This window comes from Saccostrea cucullata, unplaced genomic scaffold, assembly GCF_032062105.1.
Source record: "Saccostrea cucullata isolate Sc308-1 unplaced genomic scaffold, CSIRO_AGI_Scuc_v1 ctg2685, whole genome shotgun sequence".
Classification (NCBI taxonomy): domain Eukaryota; kingdom Metazoa; phylum Mollusca; class Bivalvia; order Ostreida; family Ostreidae; genus Saccostrea; species Saccostrea cuccullata.
In genome coordinates, this window is record NW_026940497.1 from 73,762 (window position 1) to 99,737 (window position 25,976).

General features: G+C 32.6%; 2 protein-coding genes across 2 annotated transcripts; both read left to right on the top strand.

Annotated features, from left to right (window-relative positions):
- Positions 1-522: 522 nt before the first annotated feature.
- On the top strand, positions 523-2,597 carry LOC134255512 (uncharacterized). The gene is made up of 4 exons (XM_062738042.1): positions 523-858; positions 1,311-1,484; positions 1,660-1,863; positions 2,461-2,597. The coding sequence occupies exons 1-4, from the start codon at positions 591-593 to the stop codon at positions 2,595-2,597; spliced, it is 783 nt and encodes a 260-aa protein (XP_062594026.1). The 5' UTR covers positions 523-590.
- Positions 2,598-15,530: 12,933 nt separating this feature from the next.
- On the top strand, positions 15,531-18,161 carry LOC134255513 (uncharacterized). Its single transcript, XM_062738043.1, has 4 exons — positions 15,531-15,735; positions 16,529-16,911; positions 17,314-17,487; positions 18,150-18,161. The coding sequence occupies exons 1-4, from the start codon at positions 15,531-15,533 to the stop codon at positions 18,159-18,161; spliced, it is 774 nt and encodes a 257-aa protein (XP_062594027.1).
- Positions 18,162-25,976: the final 7,815 nt, after the last annotated feature.

Below are 25,976 nucleotides of genomic sequence, written 5' to 3' on the forward strand. Positions count from 1 at the left end.
TAAATATCTTAATTTCCGCATTTCCGTCATTTCACGAGACAATGTCTATTTTTAGTAACAATCCTTTCAAAAGGAGGCCCGGTTGACCCCAAAATTTACACTGATCTGGAAAGGACAAATACTCAGTTAAGATTCTGAAAAGTTTCAACAAAATCTGTAGTTCCGTTATTTCTATAGGATGGTATGGATCTTTACCTTAAACTCTGTTACAATTGGTATACTGAATTTCTCAAATTAAAAAAAAATGTTAACTGTCTTCGAAGTTCTAGAATATCTACATTAAGAGATTGCAATTTCTACAATGTTCAAATTTCACCTTACTGCAACCAATCATATTAATATTATTAGATTTAAGTCACGTTATTAATAATAAGATGAACATGTAGGCAGTGAACTTAAAAAAAATGAACGTACATAAATATGACAAGTTATTTTCAAGAATTTTTTTTCATAAAATAGTTTTATAGTTTGACCATTTTTTTTAAAGTTTTGAATGTCTTATATTCTTTTGTAAAGGAATACTAGGACTAATCTCGAACTCAGACGAGCTAGAAAGAGGAACATGTCGCTCAGAAGAAGTGCGAGTAGAGATGTCTATAAAGTGTGACATTAAAAACTTCCGGATTATCTTGATGTCAAAACTGTTTAAAAACGACTTAGTGCTCTGTATGAACAATAGTGGAAACATCAACTGCCACTATGTAGAAAAAGTGAAAAATTTTTATAACAGTAGCAGTGGACATTTAGTATTTTTGACACTGTTTAATTATACTCACCATGCAGGAAATAGACTATTGGTTAAAACCACGTGCCAAAATAACGAAACAACACAGGAGAACGTTCTGCTAAAGCCATGTGGTAAGATTGTTTCGTGCATTAGCTAACTCTCTACTTTTTTCGTAATTTTGGAGTAGATAAATTTAAAAATATATAAAATTTTTTAAAAGTTTGAGTCAATTGAGTAGGTCGAATGTAAATGGAAGTACGGATCTGATGGCCAGAAGCTCTTTTCTTTCACGTGTATTAAAATCAGTCAGTGATCCATGTCATTTATCTGCTTAATTAATCAGGAATATGAGATACATGCTTGTACAAAATATATATTATGTATCTTAAAGGTACTTGGACACAGATTTGAAGTTAATTTGAAGTTAATATTTTCTCATTTTTTCTGCATAATATCACGAATTATATATTTTAATAGTGTTATTATATATTTTAATAGTGCTATTAAAATATATAAGTCGTAATATTATAGAGAAAATAATAACTTCAAATCTGTGTCCAAGTACCTTTAATTCTCCTTTCAGTCAGAGATTTTAGAACGACGGCGTACCATAACAACTCCCATATAACAATTTCATGCGAACATGAATCATTCAAAATGTCGGACAGTGGTATACGCATTGTAGGCTTAGACGATTTGGCACATTGCCGATGGAATAAAGTTAATCATACAAATGATTGCTTTGGAGAGGCTCAAGGTACATGTACATTGCAGAAATGATTTTATTAAATAAAGTTTGTAAGAAAACACAAAAATATGTCCATTTTCTTCAATACAAAATGATAAAATTTAACTGCTAGGTGTATAGAATGTATTATTTTTAAAAGAAACATGTACAACATGCAATAATATTGTATTGACTAATTTTCCAGCTCTAGAAAATGGTTTTCAGCTCATAATACCATATAAAGCCGATATGAACATAACCTGCAAAATCGACGAACAATCGATAAATATCAAAGTTAAAGAGCGCATATCATCAACAGCTTCAACAACGGCAGTAACGATGTATCCTATTGATACAACACCAAAAGTTACCACAAATACAATTCACACATCAACTTTAAAATACACAAGTAAGAGCGATGCTATTTAATTAATTTCTTTTACTGTTGTGCAGAATTATGCATATTCTGTTTTTTATTTTCTGTTTTTTTTCCCAGAATTTATAAGAAAAGATAGATCGTGATCTGTTAGAATAGCTCTTTATTATTTTTTCTACCTTCATCCTACCAGGGTTTATTTTCTGGCAAACTTGGTTCATATCGATTGTTAGATCTTTGTTTTTATACATCATTTATTTACACAATGTCTAGTTGCCTTGATATATACATAGAGCTCAGTCCCATGGCTTTGCCGGACAGCACGGGATGCTTACTCCTCTTAGGCACATGATCCCAAATCTGGAATTTCCAGTGTTTAATGCCTCTTCACAGATTTGTTTAGTTCATTTATATTTTAAGCATTAACTGTTCAAGAATCATTTTTTCTTTTTCACGTCGATTAAGAATTTTGGAAGTTTCGTTTTTTTTTTTTTCAAATTCAAAAGTCTTCCCGTTATTAAAAAATCATAGAAATAGGACAATTTCTACTTTAGAGTATTTACATTAATTTCCATACGTCATCTAATTATATAAATTGATTTTGATTTGATTCTGTTTTTTTTTTTACAGATGTATCCACCTCCCCCATTATACTCGGTATCCAGAAGTTTACGGAGGTTTTGACAATGTCAGGAGTTGCCTTGTTTTCACTGTTGTTGTTAATCATCATTATAGTGAACATTGTGTTTATTTTCCGCAAACGATGAAAATAGGGTAAATAATTATAAGTCAATTAATGACATCGTTTGAGCAGATAAACAGTATGGTGACAGATCTATGTCAGCCTGTCTAAAATGATTGTATATTGCGTACACTCGAGAACTCTTATGTAGACCCCCTTGCTTGCCAGTGGAGAGCAGCAAATGTTGCCCTATGTTCGGAACTCTCGGCCATTAAGCAGTGAGGGATCTTTTTCGTGCCAGCAGCTACTGCCACACGGGACCTCGGTTTATACGGTGCACCGGTCTTTACGTCCCACAGTGGGATTCGAACCCATCGCGGGATCATCTCCTGAGTTTGCACCTCTAGTGCAGACGTGCCACGCGGGCGACCTGTTTTAAATGAAATTACACGACCTATATGATTTATCTTTTAAATGAATATGAGGTTAAAAACGAACACGAAATGAGAGTAATATTCAGTTTAAACATCGGGATCGAGATGCCTTGATAGTATACTTATACGGATACGTCGAAAAGAACAATCTCTTATACTTTCTATTTATTGTGTATATTTTATTGTAAAAAGACTATGTATTGTAATTGTCATCTACTTTTACTTGTTCTGTTTGAAATAGTTCAACATATATTGATGATGTATATAAAAGAAACTGTTTTAGACTACAGTAAAACTCGTTTAGTACGAACACGGATATTGCAAATTCACGGATATAGCGAAGTCATATTGGATCCCGAGCTGTATAAATTTAATGAATTTCTTACACGGTTATAACGAATTATGGATACAGCGAAGTAATTTCATGGGTTCAAGCGACTTCGTTATAACTTGAAATAATTGTTATTGTTTTTTTAGGTCACCTGAGTGACCTATTGCTAACCGTTTTCGTCCGTTGTCGTGTGACATGCGTGGTGTGTTAACATATATTTTCAGCTTCTTCTCTGGAACCACTGAACCAATTTCAACTGGTCGCATCAGTAGCAAAAGAAGTATGGTAGGGAAGTAGTCATTGTTCTAATTATTGTCCACGAGCGAGAGAGAGAGAGTATGGAATATTTTGGTCTAAAAAGAACCATTCAACACTTAACATTTTTGTACGAATAGTTTGAATTTCTTATTTTTTAATGGCGGAGGTTGGAAGTCAATAAAGTTTTCACACTTATTGTCGTTATAAAAACTGCATATAAAAAAGAACATGCATCACATTCATCACACAGACCTCTGAACTTACCACTGCCCTCATATAATTTCTTCTGTCTTATTACGTACATTCATGTGCATTTTTATAATGAATTTTATTCATCAGGTATTTTCGTCTTCTTTCACTCGCGTTTTCATTTTATTGAAAAGCACACTATTTCTATGATTTAAGTCAATAAATATAATGCACGACTTATGTACAGGTTTAATGAAATTTACCGGAAATAAAGAATTTCAAAGCGTATTTATTTTCACATTAAAATGTATTTTACAAACTGTGAAAGCATTATCTGATGAAGTCATTGATCCAAAGACGAGATGTTTAAACGATATACAAAACTTCAAAACACATTGATTTTGAGACATACAATAGACCAAGTCTGCGGGACATAACATAATGCTGAGTCCGATGAAGACACTACAGATAGAAAATTATTCAAGAAAATCATATTCTTTGCCACGATTTGATGGCTTTATTTTTTGTAGTATTGGACAATCGTCGTGTTAAACAAATCACATAATGTCATTGTTTATCCGCTTAAGAAAGTCATTCAAGCTTATTACGGATATTATTTGCCTTTACGTGCAAAGCAGTCACTTGAATAATAAACTGCCTGAGTATATTCTGATTCCCCTTCTGGAATTCCTAGGGGTTCTTGTTATACACCATTGTTTATTTTCTTCCTTTCTTTTAAATCGAAGTGCTTATTATTTTCCTTTTCTTGATTCAATGAGATTTTAAGAAAGCGAATAGAAAAAAGTTAAAATTTAAAAAAAAGATTTTTTTCTGTGAAACACTGATGCCTACGCATTGAAGCTGACGGTCAAGGTAAAGGTTTCTCAAATGTAAGAAAAAATGAACTAATGGGCAGGTATTTTAGCCAAATTTTGAACGGGTTCTGCAAAAACTTAAGTTCTTTAAAATTCCTACACAGTATATTTTTTTCAAAAAATGCTCTCAATGAATGGTTTGAAATAATGTTATGTAAAAGATTTAAAAATGAATGTTTCGAAATTGTTTATAAGGGCAAGAACTCCAACTACCGTGTCTTCTTTTTTGAATAATTGATGTTAAATGTTTTCCCTGATACAATATTCACAATTCAAACATATCAATACATAAAATCTTTTATGTGTGTTTTAATTTTTATCAGTAGTTTTTATAGTACGTTTTATCAAAACAAATACGAGTTTTAAGGTAGGATTCTTCTCTGGTTTCTGACTAGACGCAACATTTATAGTATATTTGCTTATATGTCTTATGTATTGAGGTTAAAGAATTAAAAAGACCATATTTTTCTTTCCTCACCACAATTGTACACATTTAGATAGAAATGCTAAACTGCTTTGAAAACTAGCATGGACTTTATTTTTGGCGAAATGGTGGCGTATGAAAATATCTTCTTTTCTGCCTCTCAAAATTGTAATAGAACAATGAATTTAGTTATAATTTTTACACAATCGAAGACTTGGAGAAATTTTCAAATGTAAGTTAAATGAATAATATGGGACTAATGTTTTAGAATATATCAAATAAATATGATTTTGCAGACAAACTAGAACTTTATTAGCTTTTAAACGCTTCCTATCAAAGTGCAGATTTGAGCCAAAAATCCATAAAAAGTATATTTTTTTTCTCTTAGTAAACGATCAAAACTTTTTGTTTTTGTATCATTTTGTACATTTATAAGACTAGTACTTTATTTATGTGAAAATAAGAAAAAGTTAAATATAGGAAGCATATGAAAATAACTAATATATCCTAAAAAATTAAGACAAACAGAGAAAATTCGGAGTAGTCAATATCCAGTTAAGTTAAATTATTTATGTAAATTTGGTAGTATCATGTTATAGACCCGATATAGTAATATGTTTTTGTGCAAAAAGAACAATCAATTAACGTTTGAAATAGAAGTAGGTATCACATGATTGGCAACAGTTATTTTTTATTCTTAATGTAAAGGAAAAAGATAATGAACTTGACGTGACCTTGCCTCTAATATAATACTGTCAAATTTAATTTCACTGATACTATCACCTACTGATATTGTCTTCTTGATTCTGTGAAAAATTCAGGAATTTTTAAATATAAGAAATACGAGGAGAATCCTACATGTACCTTAATTAAATCTTGAAAACTACTTTTTATTTATGTTCCAAAAGTTGTTTTTTTTAATATTACAATCTAAAAATTTAATTGCAATTATAAGTTAAAAGAACTTTATTAATACAAAAAATGCAATTTTTCATAAATCATTAAATTGTGGGAAAAAAATTGAATAGCTAAAAGTCTCACTTTAACGCATCTTCGTAAACTGAAGCAGAAAGAAAAAAGTGTTAAGAAAACATACACTGAATAAAAATATTAAACAAGTAATCCTTAAAATATAATTTTACTTTCGTACAGCATTTTAGACTCTGGATATTTTTTTTACCATCGGTAATGAGATATTTCATATATATGTTTTAATTTCAAGAAATCTTTTGAAGAAAATATGAATTAGATTACCACTTGAATATTGATACAGTACTTATCTTTACAATTACATAACTAAAATTATGTAAAAAAAGTAATTATTTTCCAACATAGAATGTTAAGGTCGCTCAAAGAATCGTTCAACGTGTTCTAGATTCACTTTCTTTAAACTATTTAAACATGTATAGATAAGAAGTTTATCTTCTGTCTAGTATAAATTTAATTGAGGAGCTTGGAATTGTACAATCATATTATAAATAATTTTAATTCATTTGGGAATTGCAAGATTATTTAATATGTGTCGTAATATCTTGGCTAAAATTCCTTGTGTAAAGCTTGTCAGATAAATAACGTCTGAGGTATCCCATTGTACTTTACTCTCGTTTGATCATAATAGCGGTCTCCTTGACATCCAATCCACAGGGAACTGTACCACTCCACGGGTTTGACCACTGGGGTGAGGCCCAGGGCCCATTAAGGAAGGCGTGATTCCGGAATCCCCCCCCAACCGTAGGCCACGGCACAGTTTGTAGGGGGAGGGTCGTTATTTTGATCATATGTGGTAAACTCCATATAAACTGCACTGGTTTCTTCGGAATTGGTGGTGAAATATACATTGTCACCTGATAGATAAGATTTTATTTTAAAAAAAATGATAAAAAGAAGAAAAAAAACAGTTGAAAAGTTGATTTTTCAAAATATGGATATAAAATCAAGATTTAATGTCATTGTATTAAATGAAAAGAAAATCATTCACAGTAGCTCTCAATTTCTATTTATTCCCATTTAAATAATTTGTTTATTACATGTAAAGGTTGCTTGTTGTCCCCCGCTTTTGCGAAAGCGAGGGGGCATTATATCTCATTCGTCTGTCCGTCACAAAAACGTTAACCTTGCCAATAACTTTTGATTCAGTGGAGCTATGACTTTCATATCATATTTCACATGTGTATTCCTTGTGACAATCCATGACCTTTTGACCTTGGAGTTTGACCCACTTTTACACAAAAATTCAAAACTTTTATTTTGTCCTTTTGAATGGTAGGTATTTGGACTTTCATATTTCACATATGTATTCTTTGTTGCAAGGCCTTTCATTGGATACAAACAACTTTGACCTTGACCTTGAAGATTTATGTAATTATGACAAATCTTTAACCTTGACCATAACTTTTGAATGGTAAGGGCTAGGGCTTTCATACTTCGCATATATAGTCCTTGTCAGAGGACCTTTCATTGAATACCCAAAACTATTACCCTTTGACTTTGGAGTTTTTACTACTTTTTAAAAACTTTAACCTTGGTCACAACTTTTGAACGGTGAATACTAGGGCTTTCATATTTCACCTATATAGCCTTTGTTGCAAGACGTTTCATTGGAAACCAACAACTTTGACCTTTTGACCTTGACCTAGGATATTTACGTACTTAAGAAAAAACTTTAACCTTGACCATAACTGTTTTGAACAGTAAGGGCTAGGGTTTTTGTACTTCACAAATGTAATCCTTGTCAGAAGAGCTTTCAATGGATACCAAAAACTTTGACCCTTTGACCTTGACCTCAGAGTTTTTACTATTTTTTAAAAACTTTAACCTTGGTCACAGCTTTTGAACGGTATGTACTAAAACGTTCATATTTTACATATGTATTCTTTGTTGCAAGAGCATTCATTGAATACCAACAACTTTGACCTTGACCTTGGAGATGTATGTACTTATGAAAAAACTTTGACCTTGACCATAACTCTTTTGAACGGTAAGGGCTAGGGCTTTTGTACTTCACATATGTAATCCATGTGAGAAGACCTTTCATTGAATACCTAGAACTTTGACCCTTTGACCATGGACTTTTTACTTCTTTTTAAAAACTTTAACCTTGGTCACAACTTGATCTTTCTGTGGATACTAACAACTTTGACCTTTTGACCTTGGAGATTAAAGTACTTATGAAAAAACTTTACCTTTGACCATAACCTTTGAACCGTAAGGGTTAGGGCTTTCGTACTTCTCATATGTAATCCTTGTGAGAAGACCTTCCTTAAGAAACCAAGAACTCTGACCCTTTCACCTTGGAGTTTTACTTACTTTTTAAAAAATTATCCTCGACTTTAACTTTTGAACAGGTTGTGTTAGGGATTTTGTATTTCACAATCGTATTTCTTGTGAGAAAAACCCTACGTAGGGTAATAATATATCTAATTTACATTTAATAAAGGTTTAAACTTCGTTATGTTGCCATACGGGGTCATCAGTGTTTCACAAACACATCTTATAATGTCATAAAAAATAACATCTTATCCACAAAGAACCGATAGCCGGGGACCACAATTCTTTGAATTTGCTTGTTTGTTTTATCGGTGTGCTCTCACACAGGGATTTTAAAGATCTTGCAAAAGTTTGATATCTCCTTTAAATTACGGCACCATTCCACCCTCCAAGATATGTTCCTAAAGTAAAACAGTTTTATCATATGGTAGATAGGATCACTTCTGTATTGGTCGCTGCTTTACAAGTGTGTTCATTAATTGATATGTGTATTTATTTAAATATTCAGTATAATCTTATTTTAATTTTTGTCAGATCTTGAATTTAATTCATCTAATCCCCCTGATTTCGAAAGAAAAAATCACACTATTGACTCTACCCTTTCAATACCCTCTTAATATAAGATGTGAGTATGCGCAACTACATGTACGGCAGAGTTCATCCTGAGACTGCTATATATATCTAGAGTTCAAGTAGCTGAGTCAGACAAAAGTGAAGTGTTCATACTGCTCATACAATTGAGTGCTATTCTTCAGCGTAATAAAGATGTAAAGGTACGCACGGTTCCTCGATAATTAGTAGATTGCATTATTTCCTGTAAAATTTAGGAAAAAAATGTTTTCAATCAAAAAAGGCTTTGAAAAGCTAACATATTAGACAAAATTTTGAATTAGATTTCAATTACATGCCGATCCGAACCCCATTTTGTAGTTGTTCTAAGTCAGATTAAAACTGTTATTGTATTTATAGTTATAAAGGAGAATAAGAATCGTATAAATGTGTTAATAGGCTAACATTTGACTTAAGACTTGGGTGCAGTTTTGGCTAGATTTGAGCATTTTTTTTTAAGAATATAACACATAGAACTGTACATGCTGTGAAATTTTAATTAAATGGTTGAATTTTCATGAAACTTGGCATGATCTCACCACTTATCCTCTTGATTGACAAACAATGTGAAATGTAAAATCTAAAAAATGCTTTTTCATATTGGGTAAGGGATACTAACTATTTTTAAAATCGGTATGAGAAAAAGTACTGCAGAAAAAACTATCTTCCTTAATTTGCAGACTTGCATTAAAGAAAAATGTGCAGATATACTTAACTGAGCCTCACACTTGTTGATGAGAAGAATCTTTCCTACCAAAAAAGGAAGAGTGAGAGCTCTGAAATCCCCCTACTTCATTTTTAGAGTTTTCCGTAGACAGATGCATTTTTTCCGGAAAACTCCACTTTTACTGTAGAAAAAAGGCTAAAAAAAATAATAAACAGAACTATTTGGCCCAACAGGAAATTTAGATACACTAGTTCTTTCACAATATAATTGGATTTCATTTTGTTTATTTATTGCAGAATTCTTGAACAAGAATTAGGTTATTTCTTTTTTCGACATACCGTACTTCCTTGTAGATGTAGAAAACATTTATGCATTACAAATGCCAGATGTTAGTAGAGACTTTTGACATGTAATAAAGATTAAAGCATAATTAAATAAAGACATTTATTTCTTCTATCAATTAATTTAAGTACATGCGAATAGAGAAGACAGTTTTCATCCTATATAATTTCAAGTTAAGATTTGGAGATTAAGAATAAAATTAAGTTATCTCAAACACCAAAGACCGTCTCAAAATCAAAATAAAGAACTAGAAATTTATTTTTTTATGATAGCATTTATGATAGCATTCTGTCATATCATATTCGGAAGTGATTATAGACAAAGGAGTATATATGATAAGAGCCAATTTTGGCCCCCTAAAAATCACATTTTAGAATGACATTCAGATATGTTTAATTGATATTTAGTTTGAAGAGGAGATTATATGAGAAATATTTTTAATATATTTTTTACATTTATATGCACGCTCTAGTTGTAATTGACATGTGAAATAATGCTATTTTTGCTATCTAACAAAAAAAGCCAAAAATATGCCTCTTTCTTGATGTTTTTTCTTATGGGAAACATAGAGCGCAGTGTAGAACATACATAATTTTTCTGTCACTAATCAGTATTGGAAAGATACATCTTTGGTAAAAATATAAAGTTTGTTCTAGGCTGCGCTCTATATTTTCTGGAAGAAAAACTGCTTGAAAATAAGCAGTTTTACACAAAATTTGTTAAAATGGCGGGAAAACGTGATCTTTATGAGGTCATATTTTTAAAATAACGGCATTTTGATCAAAATGAAAATGACCAATAAAGGTCGCATATATAGCTGTACAAATTAAAGCTATATATAAAGTAAAATTAAGACATTCATTTTAAGGGGCCAATTGAGACACTTATCATATATCGCTCTTTAAATATATAAAAAGTAACTAATTGCCAAAGACATGATCAGAGTTTCTTTTCATAAATAATGCATAATCCTCACGAATTTTATTTCGTAACCACGAATTTGTATTTTGCTCCCACATATTTATTTCGTGGCCACAGATTTTTATTTCGTTCCCACGAATTTATTTGGTGACCACGAATTTTTATTTCGTTTCCACGAATTTTTATTTCGTTCCCACGAATTTTATTTCGTGGTCACAAATTAATAAAATAAAAATTTTACACCATATCCTCCACCAGCCACCGTAAGAATCTGATGCCGAATTAACCAGATTGTGGTGCCGAGTTCACTAGGCGCCGAATTCACTAGATGCCGAATTAATTTTTTCTTTGAGTGCTGAATTCACCAGGTACCGAAATGACTTGTACCCAGCAGATGCGGTTATTCTGTCTTTATCAAGGTATGGCTATCGGATAATGACAAACACTTTGACATAAAATCATAAAGACTTATTTAAAAATTTACATTTGCAAGTATTTTTCTGTGATCCTATTGAAGAGAAAACATTTTCAATTCTATATGAACTTATGAGGGTTCAGGGGGGAGGGGGGGGGGTGTCGGAGGTCATACCAAATCAATCGACAAGATGATATTTTGCGTGAATATTTCTGTCACGATGACTTCCAAGTTGATAAGGATAAAAAAGATAAAATTATTGAAACTTACGGATTTTTTTTTCATTCAACAAATGTTCATTAGATCTTTTTTCAGTGTGAAAAATTGAAAAAAGAACGCCTTAATCGCGCTTACCTTTTATACCCGAAATTTCTTTGAAGGTATGTATCCCCTGAAGATTTCCCGAACTTGACAGCTCAATGTAAATATTCAAATTTTTGAGCGAGGCTAATTTTTTTTACATGATCAAATTAATTGATAACGTGACCAAACAAGTTTATTCCCAAGTGAACTTTTCAACACTGTTGTTTATTTCTTAAATTAAAAAAATGCTTTATTTAAAAATCGTTAATGAAATCTGTAATTGAATCCTGATGTATATTTATTAAAAAAAGTATCATAGAAAAACAACAAATTAAAGGTTCAAATTATTGAAAACATTACTTAATTAATTTTCAAATGTTATTTCTGGAATATCTCTCTTCTGTATATACCACAATATAATAATTCATTTTGGCAAAGCAGAAACAGAGGCAATTAAAGTGGATTTACGAATAATGCTTTTTATGCAGATGCACTCATATAAACAATTCGAATGCTCCGTTTGGGAGTGTGTTCATTCTAAATATTGTAGCTTCCTTAATCATGTGACATGGTTTTTGCTGTAACGAGTATTGATAACTCCGCAGAGATCCTGAATAGTCCCCACAAATTTGTTGACAGATACCTAGTATTTGCCATGAAATATCTCTGAGTTCATGTGGTACATAGAATCCATTATCACTGAGTATTAAAGTCTGTAGATCCTGTAGAAGTTTCTGTGTTCTGTCTGCGTCACCCAGTTTGCTATGATTCAGTATCAATAACATTTGTAACATCACTAGGGGCGGGATCATTAAATAAAGCAACCCATTCTTGATGCAGATTTTGCGTTCTAGCTCTAGCTCGTCAATATAAATATATTCTACCGATATTGTAATATCTGTAACAAAAGCTCTTTTCAATTTATCATTCAAAGAAAGCATCGCTATCTTACGACTATACACATCTTTTGCACTTATATGATCTCTATACATAATATACGGCACATTAATTCTCTCCTGTGCTCTCTTTAAACAACTGAGTGACTGTTCATAATTACATGTTCTGTAGAAGTTAATAGCAAGATATAAAATGTCTGAAACAAAACCTAACGTACATGAAAGTTTTAACAACCTGGATGCTTTATTACCTGAATAGTAAACCTTATTGTGGGTTTTAATTGGATAAACTCTATTCTGAATCATAATGGCAGTGGCACGTAACACCAACGATGTTATATATTGTAATGTTACTGCATGAAACGGCGTCAAATTTTTCCTAACCAATCGCTCTATTTGTAGCATGTTAAGATAGAATTCTTCAGTACAACTTATGACAAAATATAGTTTTCTTAGTTCTAAATACAAGCTGAAGTCTAACTTCCTTTTACATCTGATACAGCACTCGCTTGCAAGTGTACAAATTGTCAGTATCAATGTTCTGTTTAAAATTGCGAAACTTAGGTATGGTCTCATAGTTTTACTTAATAGTAGACAGGATATCCCCTTACAATACAAATTATACAACTGACTGAACAATGAAGTTTGTACAGAACCAATGACTTTCACTCTAAACATGTTGTTTTGTGGAATAAAAAAGTTTGGACAATTTCCAATACGTACCCAGGATATCAATAATTTAAAGGATGCCCAGAAACAATACAACAGGTTTTCAGGTGTCCATATCAACGAATTATTAGTCTGCATCACCCAAAATACAATTGTTTTCATGAAATATGAACAAAGAACTGGCGTACTATTTTGAAAATTAATTACTTCTGTGAGGAAAATTTTTAAGAGACCATAACACAAAAACTGACAGTGGTTCATGGAGTAAATAAGTTTTTGTTCCGCTTGCGAGAATGAGATTCTCCATTCTTCTCCATTTTCAGGTGTGCTGCCAATCGGTACAACATGGAATCCCTTGGTTAATATTTCCGATATAACAATCTCCGAGGGCCAGTTGTGTTGACGACATCTCTGTATCCATGGTAAAGCATTTTTTGGCCATTCCTCCGAATGAAAGCACCACACAAAGTCTATTTCTCCACCTTTATACAAATACGTATAACAAGGTCCATGAGGGATAGTACGAATGGTTGAACAATCATATCTATTCAGTGAGAGATTCCCATCGCGGAATAATACGCTAGAGATATAAAGTTTCTGATTTTTAGCTTCACAAACGGATCTGATGTTTGTATTAGATGATAGACTTATTAGATTAAGTCTGGTAAATCCAGGTGGTAGATCATCACACTCCATCAAAATGACAGTAGTATGGGGAATTAATTGATAGTAGAAACTAATCAAGGAGAGTTCACAGGTTACCTTGTGATCTAGAGGCCAGCACATGAAATCATCATCTGAAGTTTTTAGTCTGAATCCCTCACTCTTACTCCCACTCCATTTATTCACAAATTTGTTAAATTTGTGCTTGAGTCTCTGCGAAAGATAATAAGTGTCCATCACCTCTCTTCTGATCCTAACTTTTGTAGGAGTCCCTACTTCAAGACACAGTCCAGTATAGACCGACTCTGATAGTCGAAGTATATGATTCATTCTGAAAAAGTTAAATAGCATAAATTTGAAAGAAGTTTTATTTCCGCCTACCTCTTTTATGAATGGGTTTTCTTCAGTCAGATTTAAGGTAACACACAAGTTTTGTAATTATTGCCGTCATAAATAGAATGGACTTTATATGGGTTTATAAATGTTACAAATAGTTGGTTTGTTCTTGCTCATTAAGGCCAGACGACACGTTCTTCTAAAATTTCCAAAGAATTTGTCATTAAAGTATAGCTACTTAAACAAGATTCCTCTCTCACACACACAAGAAAAAACAAAGGAATTCAGAGAATTTGTGTCCCCAGCTTAGGGAAAAAGTCGGATCCCCTGGATTGAATTAAAGAATTATTTAATGTTTACATGTATACTGAAGGAAATAAAATACATGTCAATATGCATATAAAGATTTGCTTATTTTTTATTATGCGTATAGAAGATTCTTTTTATATGGAATATTTATCACACTGTAATGATGATTTTATAAGTTTATACAAGCCAGACCTCATAAATTGTTCATTCCACATGCTGAATACTATCATTTAGTAAAAAAAAAAGTATCTCGAAAAAAAGTAAATGGATCGTTCGGGATTCAAACCCATGAACTCTCACATGTGAAGCGAGAGACATACCACTAGACCACGGAACTGCTTTAAACTTTCGAAATTATATGCAAAGCATGTATTTATATATTTACGTTCGATATTGTCAAATTTTTACACAATGCATGGTGTCTAATTTAACCTTTATTAAACAGTTCTAATGTAATTAGAATATAAAGTCCGCCGAGAACCTGTTTTATACGTAATAACTCTCCTCATGCCCCTGTGCTTAAAATAGCGACATGTAAAACAATAAAAACTACTTAAACAGACATAATGTATAAATTTACGACATTGAACGTTGACCTTTTACCTAAGAAAAATACGGGTCTTCCTTAGGTCACAGGGAGTTATTAAAAACTTCATTGCAAAAGCTCAAAGAGTTCTCGGGATATCGCGCGGAAAGGAAATTGTTCTATCGGACAGAATTTGCGAATTTATGACCTTGAACTTTGGACCTCAAAATCAATAGGGTTCTTCTTTAGTCTTTAGGGAGTTGATAAGCAAAATTTCATTGCGAAAGCTCAAAGGGTTCTAGAGATATCTTGTGGAAACGAAAGCGTTACAGATCAATGCTAGTTTTGATATTTTACGTGTTTGGTACGTCAGGAAGAATAAATGAATTAATATGCAAAGACAGTTATACTCGTATTTATTTTATATATCGGGTTATTTTAGTATAATGATCGATATTTGTCGGTTTTTCCCCTTTGTTAATATATAGGCGGCGCTTCGAACGAACGTTTAGGTTCAACACACAGACTTCCAGTATTAGGAAAGCGTTATAATATTCCGACATTCGTATTGCATTTCAATCAAAATGCCGACTTGCTGCTGCACTCCTGGCTGTTCAACCCGTGGTGGTTTGCAATTCCCAAAGGACAAGAAGCTTAGGAAGCTTTGGGTTTTAGCTATAAAAAGAAACAGTGCCGAATACCGTTATAAACACTGGTGCCCCCAACCGCACAGTGTGGTGTGCCATAAACATTTCCGTGAAGATGACTTCATTCCAGTAACTTCGCACGGTAAGTTACTTGTTAAATGTAGTTGGTATTTCAAAACTATTTTTATTTAATTTAATTTTAAATCAGTTACGTATTATTTATCTGCAAAATAGTAGGTTGTTTTCACCGGAGAGAAAGGGAGGGGTGGGGGTAACAAGATATTTATATCTCATGAAGATTTCGCTGATTTATAAAGCTTTGGAATATACCTATGCATTGTTATGCTACAGACAGTTTTATCAAATACAAACAGAAAAATTGTGAAAACAAGCTTTAAACATTTTTACATATTTTGTTTGAGTTATGTAATGTAATTGATCTTGTTCCTATAGATGAATTAAAATAACATTTTACTATTTTTTCACGAGACGGATGCCCACATACAGATGAAAATATTGACAGATTCAAAATATGCAATGAAATGGTCAAACTTGTGAATATGTTAAAAAGTTTGCCTTTTTATGGCTATTTTGTATTGTCATAAATCATCCATCGGAAATAAGTCGACATGCCAGTTACATGTTGAGCTGATAAAAGAAAACATCAAGATCAGGGGATTGATGGCGGAATGGATTTCATATCGGAGAGGATAAGATATATATCATTATTGATTAATTTAATTTATTCTTCTATTAATGTAGAAATGAATGTGTAAATAGATATAGATATAAATAGATATATCAAAATATAGATGAATTGATTTTTATAAAATTGATCAAATGCTATAACATATATATACTACATATAGAACATTTATGAACTCCATTTTTCAAGATATAAAAATGACTAATAAGTTAAAACTAAATTGTTTTAGGAACTGATCCTCTGAAAAAACAAAGAGAGGCACAAGCAGTACCATCAATTTTTCCGTGGAGCAACAAACAGGAAAATGATGAAAGAAGTGAGAGAAGAGCAGCACGCAGTGTTAAGACGGAAGAGGAGAGACAGACAGAAGAACCTGTAGATATATTGATGGATGTGGATGATGAATTTTATACTGTAAATGTTGAAGAAACGATTGGTGAACCGTCTACTGATGAATCACATTTAGCCGAGGCGGAAGAAAAAGATGTTTCGTATGCAGAGTCCTCAACGCAAACGTTTCCTACCCCTTTGATGTCAGTAGAGGACTTCATTCATGACAGTGAGGGAATAATGTTCTACACAGGCCTTGCTTCACACTTAGATTTTCTTTTTGTACTTCATTGTTTAGGTCCTGCTGCTTATAATCTTGGATATTTGTATAACCAAGTTCAAAACTTATCTATTGAAAACCAACTTTTTTAACTTTGATAAAGCTAAGACAAAACAAAACCAACTATGAATTAAGCCGTCTATTTTGAATTTCGAAAACTACAGTAGACAATATTTGGATAACCTGGGTAAATTTTATGGCGAGACAATTCAGAGAAATTAAATTCTGGCCTCACAGAGACACCGTCAGTTTTTATTCACCAAGTGACTTTTTTGAAAAAATTCCTTCGACAAGAGTTATAATTGATGGTACAGAGATTCCAGTCAAAAAACCCAAACCTCCCATTGCCCAACAATCCACTTTTTCTACTTACAAAAACAGAAATACTGTAAAAGTACTTGTAGGTGCTACTCCTGGTGGACTTATATCGTACATTTCCCCCAGCCTATGGAGGGTCCACTAGTGACAGGCAAGTCGTGGAGCGCAGCCCTCTAATTAATATTTGTGATCCCGGGGACTTGATTATGTCCGATAAAGGCTTTAACGTCCAGGATCTGTTCGCCCCCAAAGATGTTAAAGTAAATATTCCAACCTTTTTCAGGAAAAAAAAATCGTATGTCTAATAAAACTGTTTTAAGAGACAGAAAGATATCCAGCAAACGGGTGCATATAGAAAGGTTGATAGGACTTGCAAAAACATATAAAATACTGAAAAGACCCTTAAACTCTACAGAGACAAAATTGGCCAGTGAAATTGCTTTTATCTGTTTTACCCTGTGCAACTTTAGAAAGTGCATTGTATCTAGACATGCATGAATCAATTTTATCCAAGATTTGAAATACATGTGTAGTAACAGTTGTCATTGGATATATTTTGTATAATATATAAAGGTTCAATAATGAGGATTTATCTGCTACTAAAACTATAATTGCAAAAAAAAAAAAAAAAAATATTGGTTCTTTATACAGGCTCTTAGTCTTAGATTGAATTAATTCTGCAATTTCATTTTGTTGAAATTTATAATCTTTAAATACATACCAGGGGTATTCACTAAAGATTTTGTACAGAGTTATGCCCCTTGGACTTAGAAAAACTCCAATTATTTGGGGGAGGGGGGGGGGCATTATTGTTTTACAAACATCTCTAAGACTTGTTTTTTACTTTTAAGACCTGCAGGAACAGTATGTAGCTGTAGTAAATTTTTAAGTTTATCAAGTTAACAAACATTGTATATTGTAGGAAAGAAAATGAGTTAAACTCTAAATATCATTCCAAAAATATCATTTAATTTGTTTATGAACATTTAACAACATGATTTAATCCATTTGATGGTAGTAAAACCTATCTAAAACAGCTCTCTAGAAATGCTTTTCAAAGAATTTTTCCAGTTTTTTCAGCATCTTTTCTATGAAACTTTCATCTCTATATATTTTGATTGTTTTCATGTCTTTCAGAGTGTAAACTACAACAGTGTATTCATTTCTTCCTGAACAGAACATTTGTCCTTGCACTTGATAATAATAGTCATGTGAATTGTCAAGCTCAAGTTTATCATTTATACATTTCAGATAGCAGACAGAATCTTCTGAGATTTCTTTGTTTTTTGCTGTGTAGGGACATTTGATTTCAATTAACTCATTATCATCAATGACTGCATCAGGTGATGCAGCTAAGTAGGGATGTGTTTTAGACACAAAAATACCACAACTGTTGGCCTGTATCCCAGATTTGTCCTGAAACTCCTGTAATGCAACAGATTCATAGCATTTACCATGAAGAATAGCAGGTGCAAATATTTGTGGTGAATGTTTTGTCAAATTATTTGCTAGTTTATTAAAGTCAGTTTTCTCTGTGGCTTTACAAATTTTCCCAAAGTTAGAAGAATGAATTCTCTTTCTACGCTCAGTGCGCCACAGAAGATTGGTGCTCTGTCCACATGTCAGTTGTTCTGTCTTCACAATGTCTTCATCGGATATATTTGTAATGTTCATGTTCCTTTACCAGTTGTCAGAAAGAGAATATTGTAGGTAATCATGATCTTTATCTAAAGCTATTGTGTTTGCAAATGGAAAGAGTTGAAAGACAGGGAAAGAATTGATGTTTGGATGATTGAGCCACACGTTTCGAAAAGCATTTTGATAACCAGGTGTACTGCGGAATTCTCTTGGCCTTGGATCAAAGTTGACATTTAGGTCTTGATTTGCCAAAGGCAAGTCCTTGGCTTTGATTGGACTACCCTTGTATCTTTTAGCTTGGTGAAAGGTTTGAAGGTGTTGTGTGCAGGTTTCTTCAGTTAAAATGTCACCACATTCACTAAACATTTGCAAGGCAAATAAAACAGCACAAACATGCTTACACACAGCTGACGGACCCATCCCCGCTGTACATTCACATTGGCATTGCACGACACACCCATCAACATCCACACATGCATCCACTTTATATGAAATACTCCTCTTCATCTCTGCTTAACACTCATCTCTCACATAAAACATACCAATATCACACGCCAAGCGCACATATTTCAGAAACTTGCTTTCATAAATATATTTCACATGATCATCCCCACTTTTCCCCATTTTTCCTAAATATGCAGCAATAGCCTCTTGCTTAAGTGGTGTGAGTTGTGTGTCCTTGTTAATATCTTTATATTGGTCATAATTTGGCACTTTCATTTCATACTCTCTCTCAACATTTTCTCTGTTATCAAAGTTTTTTTTTCTATCATATGCCTCTTGTCTGAAAATGTAAATCAAAATGTACATGTAAATACATGACATTGTTTTCATTTTTTTAATGTAGTGCTCCTGGTCTGGAATGGTACAAACACACTTGATTTAGCTATGTAGCTTGAATTGCCTGTTGTAGCCTGATTAGCTACTTGAAGTACTTGTAGCTTCATTTAGCTATTTTGATGCAACTTATCACAATTTATATTTTTTTTTAAATAATGTTGAAATGAACAAAAAATTGAAGATGTATTTCTACTGTTTGAGAATATGAAACTGTACACAATCATGTGCTAGAAAAATTCTAAATTAAGAAAAAGTATAATTTAATGGCTAGAAAAATACTTCAGGTAAGTAAGCAAAACTAAGCTATGTCACAGTAGAATACAAGTTCCATATCCAAATCTAATGATTGTACCAGAACTGTCTGATCAGCTGATAGGGACGTCTCTGATAATATGTGTACGAGACTTTGTGTGGAGTTATTTTTTTTTAAGTAAGAAAAAAAAATAAAATAGAGGTAATTCATTTTCAATAATTTGTAATATTGTCAGGTCCAGTACAATACCCCGATAAAGGTATATAGCTTTATCAAGGTATTTTATCTAATGAAAATTCAAGAAAATTCGTTAAAAATTAATTATTGAAAGTCGAGTTAATTCTGAGTTGTTTTCAGTAAATTCACCCATACATGTAAAGTACTTAAGTAGGCCTACTCAAACACAATGAAATCAGTAGAAAAACATGTTTTGTGAGGAGACGTTATTTTATGCTTTCTTTTTGATACCAGAGTGTTTTTCATGCAAGAGTAGACCCACTGACAAAAAACTCAGAACTCGACTTTCAGTATTTAATTTCTAAAGATTTTTTTTTAAATTTTCATTACATAAAATACCTTGATTAAGGTATTTTAAATACCTTTTTAAAAGCCATATAGCTTTATCAATTGGCTATATACCTTTATCGGGGTATCGTGCTGGACCTGATTGTAAAAGTTCATTCATATTTCATTTTATTAAATCATTTAAATACCATGTTTTTATGCTAATGGCGATTGGTATTTGCCCGAGGAAATTATGGTTAAAAATGATACGTCGACCAGACCTTTCAACAAGCTCTCGTTTTCGACCCGAACTCGAGCATTCCGTCGATGAAGTTCACTCTAAATATCTTTAAGACTCCACGAACCGTAGTCAGCCATTTGATAACTATTAATCCGAATGTTGTAATGACGATAACGCTGAAGGTTACTGAAAGTAATCTTTTGTCTTAGAGGCGAGAAGAGTGTTGAACCTAATCGGTGCGCGCGCCACCTACATTGAGGGGCGGGTAATTTGGAATTTTATTTGCCATTGTGTACGAAAACTACGAAAAATTGTCCATATTTTATAATCGCCCAAATTCACTACATTAAACGCTTGAAAAATACAATATCTTAATCAAAAAATTAAAATTTTTGTCGGTCTGTTTTTATAATTCTAGTTTAGAAGGCGTTGAATATATCATATTCAAAGGAATTTTTTGATTCATGTTACAACGATTATAAACATGATAAAAAAATGTGATGGAAGATGCAGCTAAAGGTTTGATTGATATGTTGTTTTACGTCCCATTCAAGAATTTTACACTCGTAAAGAGACGTAGCCATATACTGGTGAATGGCTTTTGACCTTTTACGCGGCACTCAGAGCCATTGAGCATTGAGGGATCTTGATCCCGCCAACGCCTGCTGTGACACTCGGTTTTAAGGTCTAATGCGAAATATCCACAACTTTCACTTCAAAGTGCCGAGCGCATGGTGAAGGAACAGTTACTACCCATTTTCATCGTCTTAGGTCAGTCGCGATCAAGAATGAATTTTTCGACCTACCGAACACCGAGCGAGCGCTCTACCGACTGGCAGATATAGGAAGTCTGTTCTTTAAAAAAATATACAAATTCATGTTTTTAAAGAGAATACTTTCAATCAAGAGGCCGATGGGCCTCATCGGTTACCTGAGCATCATGTAACAACTTTCAGTAATCAAATTGGGTTCTTGTTCTGAACAAGCGGTCATGAAATACACAATTTTGAAAGAGACACTTAATACAGAGTAACGAAGAGAAAATGCATTTCCACTTTATACCCAGTTGTGCACCACACCCAACAGGAACCACTGACCCTTGGGCCACATATTTCAATTTTTTGAAAATTATTCATAAATTACATTCATCATAAACGGTTGATTAAATACCAAAGAGCCGATTTCAAAGCATTTATTTTAAGATTATGTAAACCCCAACCCCACCCCACCCCACCCCCGTTACCCCTGACCAAGGGGCCCTTCATTAACCATTTGAAAGAGGCACTTCTCTTTATCATAAATATGTACTAAGATCATTGACATAATACCCAGTAGGAAAGGAGAAAGATTTTCAAAAATTTATACATTTTCTCGATATAATCATTGGAGTCCCGCCCTAACACCAGAACCCCTGACCTTGGGGCCATTGAATTCAAAAATTTGGGTGATGCATCCTTCCTCATCATAACTATATACATAGTTCATTGGTTTAATAACCAGGAGCAGAGGAGAGTATTTTTGAAGAATTTATGCATTTTCACTACATAATTAATAGAGCCCTGCCCTAACACCAGAACCCCTGACCCTGAGGCCATGAAATTCAAAAATTTGGAAGAAGCAGCCTATTGTAACATAACTATGTACTTGTTTAATTTACTTAATAACCAGGAGCAGAGAATACGATTTTTAAATAATTAATGTATTTTCACTATATAAACAATAGAGCCCCGCCCTAACACCAGAACCCCTGACCCTGGGGCCATAAAATTCAAAAATTTGGAAGAAGCAGCCTGTTGTAACATAACTAACTACTTGTTTAATTTTTTTAATAACCAGGAGCAGAGAAGACGATTTTTGAATAATTAATGTATTTTCACTATATAAACAATAGAGCCCCGCCCTAACATCAGAACCCCTGAGGCCATAAAATTCAGCATTTAACATCAATACCGATGCAAATTACATCACTTCCGTTTCGAACAAACAAATATACGTATACATTCGCACATACGTCTCTATACACCCTCCAAATCCATTGCAAGGGAGTAATAATAAGCGCGTTTTTCTTTCAGGTAAATTGTCGGTGAATCTACACTGGTCTCTCAGTGAGTAAGGATTAGGAAACGTGAAACTTAAAAGCTTTCCTGAGGTTTTGAAGAGGTAATATAGTGTGTGTGTGTGTGTGTTTTTTTTTTTTGTGAAATTCATACAAGATAATTTTTCAATTGACTAAAAAAAAACCATTGCTATCTGAACTACTTGTTATACAGTATATTCCAACTTCAGAAAAAAAAAATTACCCTCGACTAACAAAAATGACTTTATTTATCATCCATCATGTTTCAGAATATATATTAAATATATTTTTGTTCCCGCTTTCACTGAAAGTGGGGGATATTAATTTTGGTTTGTCCGTCCGTCTGTATTTCACTTTGTATGTAACACTTCCGTTTCCGCGCGATATCTCGAAAAGTTTTCGAGCTTTTGCTTATGAAATTTAAACCGCAACATCCTTTTGCCTAAGATAGACCCCCTTTTTGAGGTCAGAAACTCAAAAGGTCAAGGTCAAACATTCAAACATTATGTGTATATGTTAAACTTTTATTGCGGGAGAATTTCTCAAGAAGCTTTTGCAATGAAATATATCCATAATCCCTATGGCCTCGCCCGCACTTGTTAAAGTGACCTCCCCCATCTGTTTGGAATAAGCAGCAGTTAACGTAGAGTGCACCGATGTCTATGAAGGCATTTTTGAAAATAAAATGGAATGCATAAAATATTAAAAATATAAACAAATGTATTTTACAATTATAATAATAATAGTTTCAAAAAGATTTTAAAAAGAAATAACTTGATAGATTTCTGACAATTTTAATCCTTTTTTTTTTTGGTATTTACAATGTAAATAAAAAGAAAATCCCAGGAATTTTGAAAAAATAAAATCTTTATAGCAGATATTTCAGAGAACAGCTCTATATAGTTATATTCATATAAAACAATACTACATGTAGATAAGGAAGATTTTTGCTAAGCAGGAAAATCGATTTTCAAGAAATTGTCATACCAAATAAGACTATCCCCCCCCCAAAAGCTTTTAGTTATACATTGTATTTCGAACAGACATGTTAGTATTTTACTTCCGTTCTTCCTACGGAAATGATATTTTTTTTATTAAAAATGAACCAAAGATAAATATATCGACTTCAAATACTTCGAGTCTGTAAGAGCCGGAAATTTAAATCAAGGTTGGGTCATTTCCGATACAAGTAAAGCTTGCTAGGAAAGTTTACTTTGATAAATTTGTATTTTCCTTAAATATTCAGAATATGAGCTAAAAGAAATCTATACTGATAAATTAACAAATTTTGCAAATATACTCCGAAATGGGTGCACAAGAATTCTTACTTACTTCTTTAATACTATACCACATACAAGATGATGTTCGTAAACTATATTTAGATTTCACTCGGATAGTAAGTATCGTACATAAAATTAAAAGTCTACTTCAATTTTCTGAAAACAGCCGTGAAATAGCATCATCGTAAATATTGTGGCGGATCTAAGCTACTAGCAAATTTTAATGAAACTGACAACAAGCAATCGATTATTTATTTCACAAAATGTCATCACTGAATTATTCAATCAAAACTTGATTTAATTGATAACAAAAAAATTGGGTTGTCGTAACAGATTAAAAAGTGCAAATTATTTTCGCCAGTCACCGATCTCAATATTGACGGAAGCTTCTAGAACATCACGTCCCTTTTGCTACATTATTTTAATCAAGAAATAATTATAAATATTGTAATTAACGGGTTATTTGATTGGACAGTTTCACAACAAATGTGACGCGCCAAGCAAAAACCTCCCTTAACGAAGAATTTTGACATTTTCAGATTTTTATTGATTCTTGTAGAGTTTTTCTTTCTCTTTCGTTTGATGTATAACATGACATATATTTCTGTACATAAATGTATAAAAAATCGCATGACAAAGACGGAATATTTATTTTGACGTACAGTGTACGCGTGCGTAACTGCATGAATTTTTTTAACGTAAAATCGTAAAATGACGTAAAGCTTCATAATAATTTGATGATATTTATTATTATTAAATCTTTGATTTGATTTCCTTAAAAGTATCTACAATTAAGGATTTTTTAATCGTAATATTAGAAAATAAACATTCTAAAGTATATCTTTGAGAAACGAATGACGGGAGGGGGGTGGGGGGTGGACCGAAATGATCGTCAAGGGACAAAACTCAGGACAAAATAAAAAAATATTCTCTTCTTCTGGGATTTCTTCCATTTTATGGCTTTTTAATGCAGTAAAATGGCAGAAATCTACATTACTGCAATAGTAAAAGAAAATTAGCAACATTTGGATAAAAAAATCCTATTGTGGTAGTACAAACGACACACGTACGGCTTCCTACTAGCTTAGGCTAGTGTGATAACCCTTAACCTTATTCGGTAAAGCACAGAGGCCTCGGGTTCGATCCCAATTAAGCAGAGGAACGTAATTTTCTCTGTTACACTATCAAAGTATTTATCTTTAAAAAAGAAGTTCACGACAGTCCTTACTCCCCCCCCCCCCCCCCAGGGTCAATAAAAGTCTATACAATATACGAATAGATAGAAAGTATTGTTATAGTACCTGAAATTTTTTACAGAGTGCGACAGTTTTTTTTTTTCTATCCAAAGATTACATGTTTTAGTTTCGAATGTTTTAATACTGAAGACTTCTTGGCTTATTGGAAAGATATTCTGCACCCAAGAATAGATTGTATTTGTCTCTTGTAGTAGAGTTTGATCCTTTTCTTCTAAATATATTTATTTTCAATAATTTAAACATAAATATAAAATAGGAAACGGAAGGCCAGGAAAAATTAATCAAATGTTAAAAATTACCAAGAAATAATAATTGAACACTTTAGAATTTGATGCACCTAATCTTCATTGATTTGATTTAAACATGCATTTATTGAATTATACAAACGCATTGGAAACAAGTTTGACAACTTTCAAGTTCTTTTTGTGAATGAAAGACTGATTTCATAACGACACCCGAAGAAGAAAAGCGTCTGCATGCATACTTTTCAGTTAATCATAATGTAATATCCATCCCCATCCAATAAAATATATGTATTTTTAAATCTTGTTAAAAAAAACAAATCTGTAATTTATATGTATGAAGTTAATCATGAATTAATTTTGAACCGATCATTGTATATAAGCCGAATAACAAACCACAATACCAGAATATAAATTT

Coding starts and splice junctions, on each gene's coding strand:
- LOC134255512 (XM_062738042.1), top strand. CDS start 591: ATGTCTATAAAGTGTGACATTAAAAACTTCCGGATTATCTTGATGTCA. Junction 859..1,310: donor CGTTCTGCTAAAGCCATGTG/GTAAGATTGTTT, acceptor TTCTCCTTTCAG/TCAGAGATTTTAGAACGACG. Junction 1,864..2,460: donor ATCAACTTTAAAATACACAA/GTAAGAGCGATG, acceptor TTTTTTTTACAG/ATGTATCCACCTCCCCCATT.
- LOC134255513 (XM_062738043.1), top strand. CDS start 15,531: ATGCCGACTTGCTGCTGCACTCCTGGCTGTTCAACCCGTGGTGGTTTG. Junction 15,736..16,528: donor CATTCCAGTAACTTCGCACG/GTAAGTTACTTG, acceptor AAATTGTTTTAG/GAACTGATCCTCTGAAAAAA. Junction 16,912..17,313: donor CACACTTAGATTTTCTTTTT/GTACTTCATTGT, acceptor AAGTACTTGTAG/GTGCTACTCCTGGTGGACTT.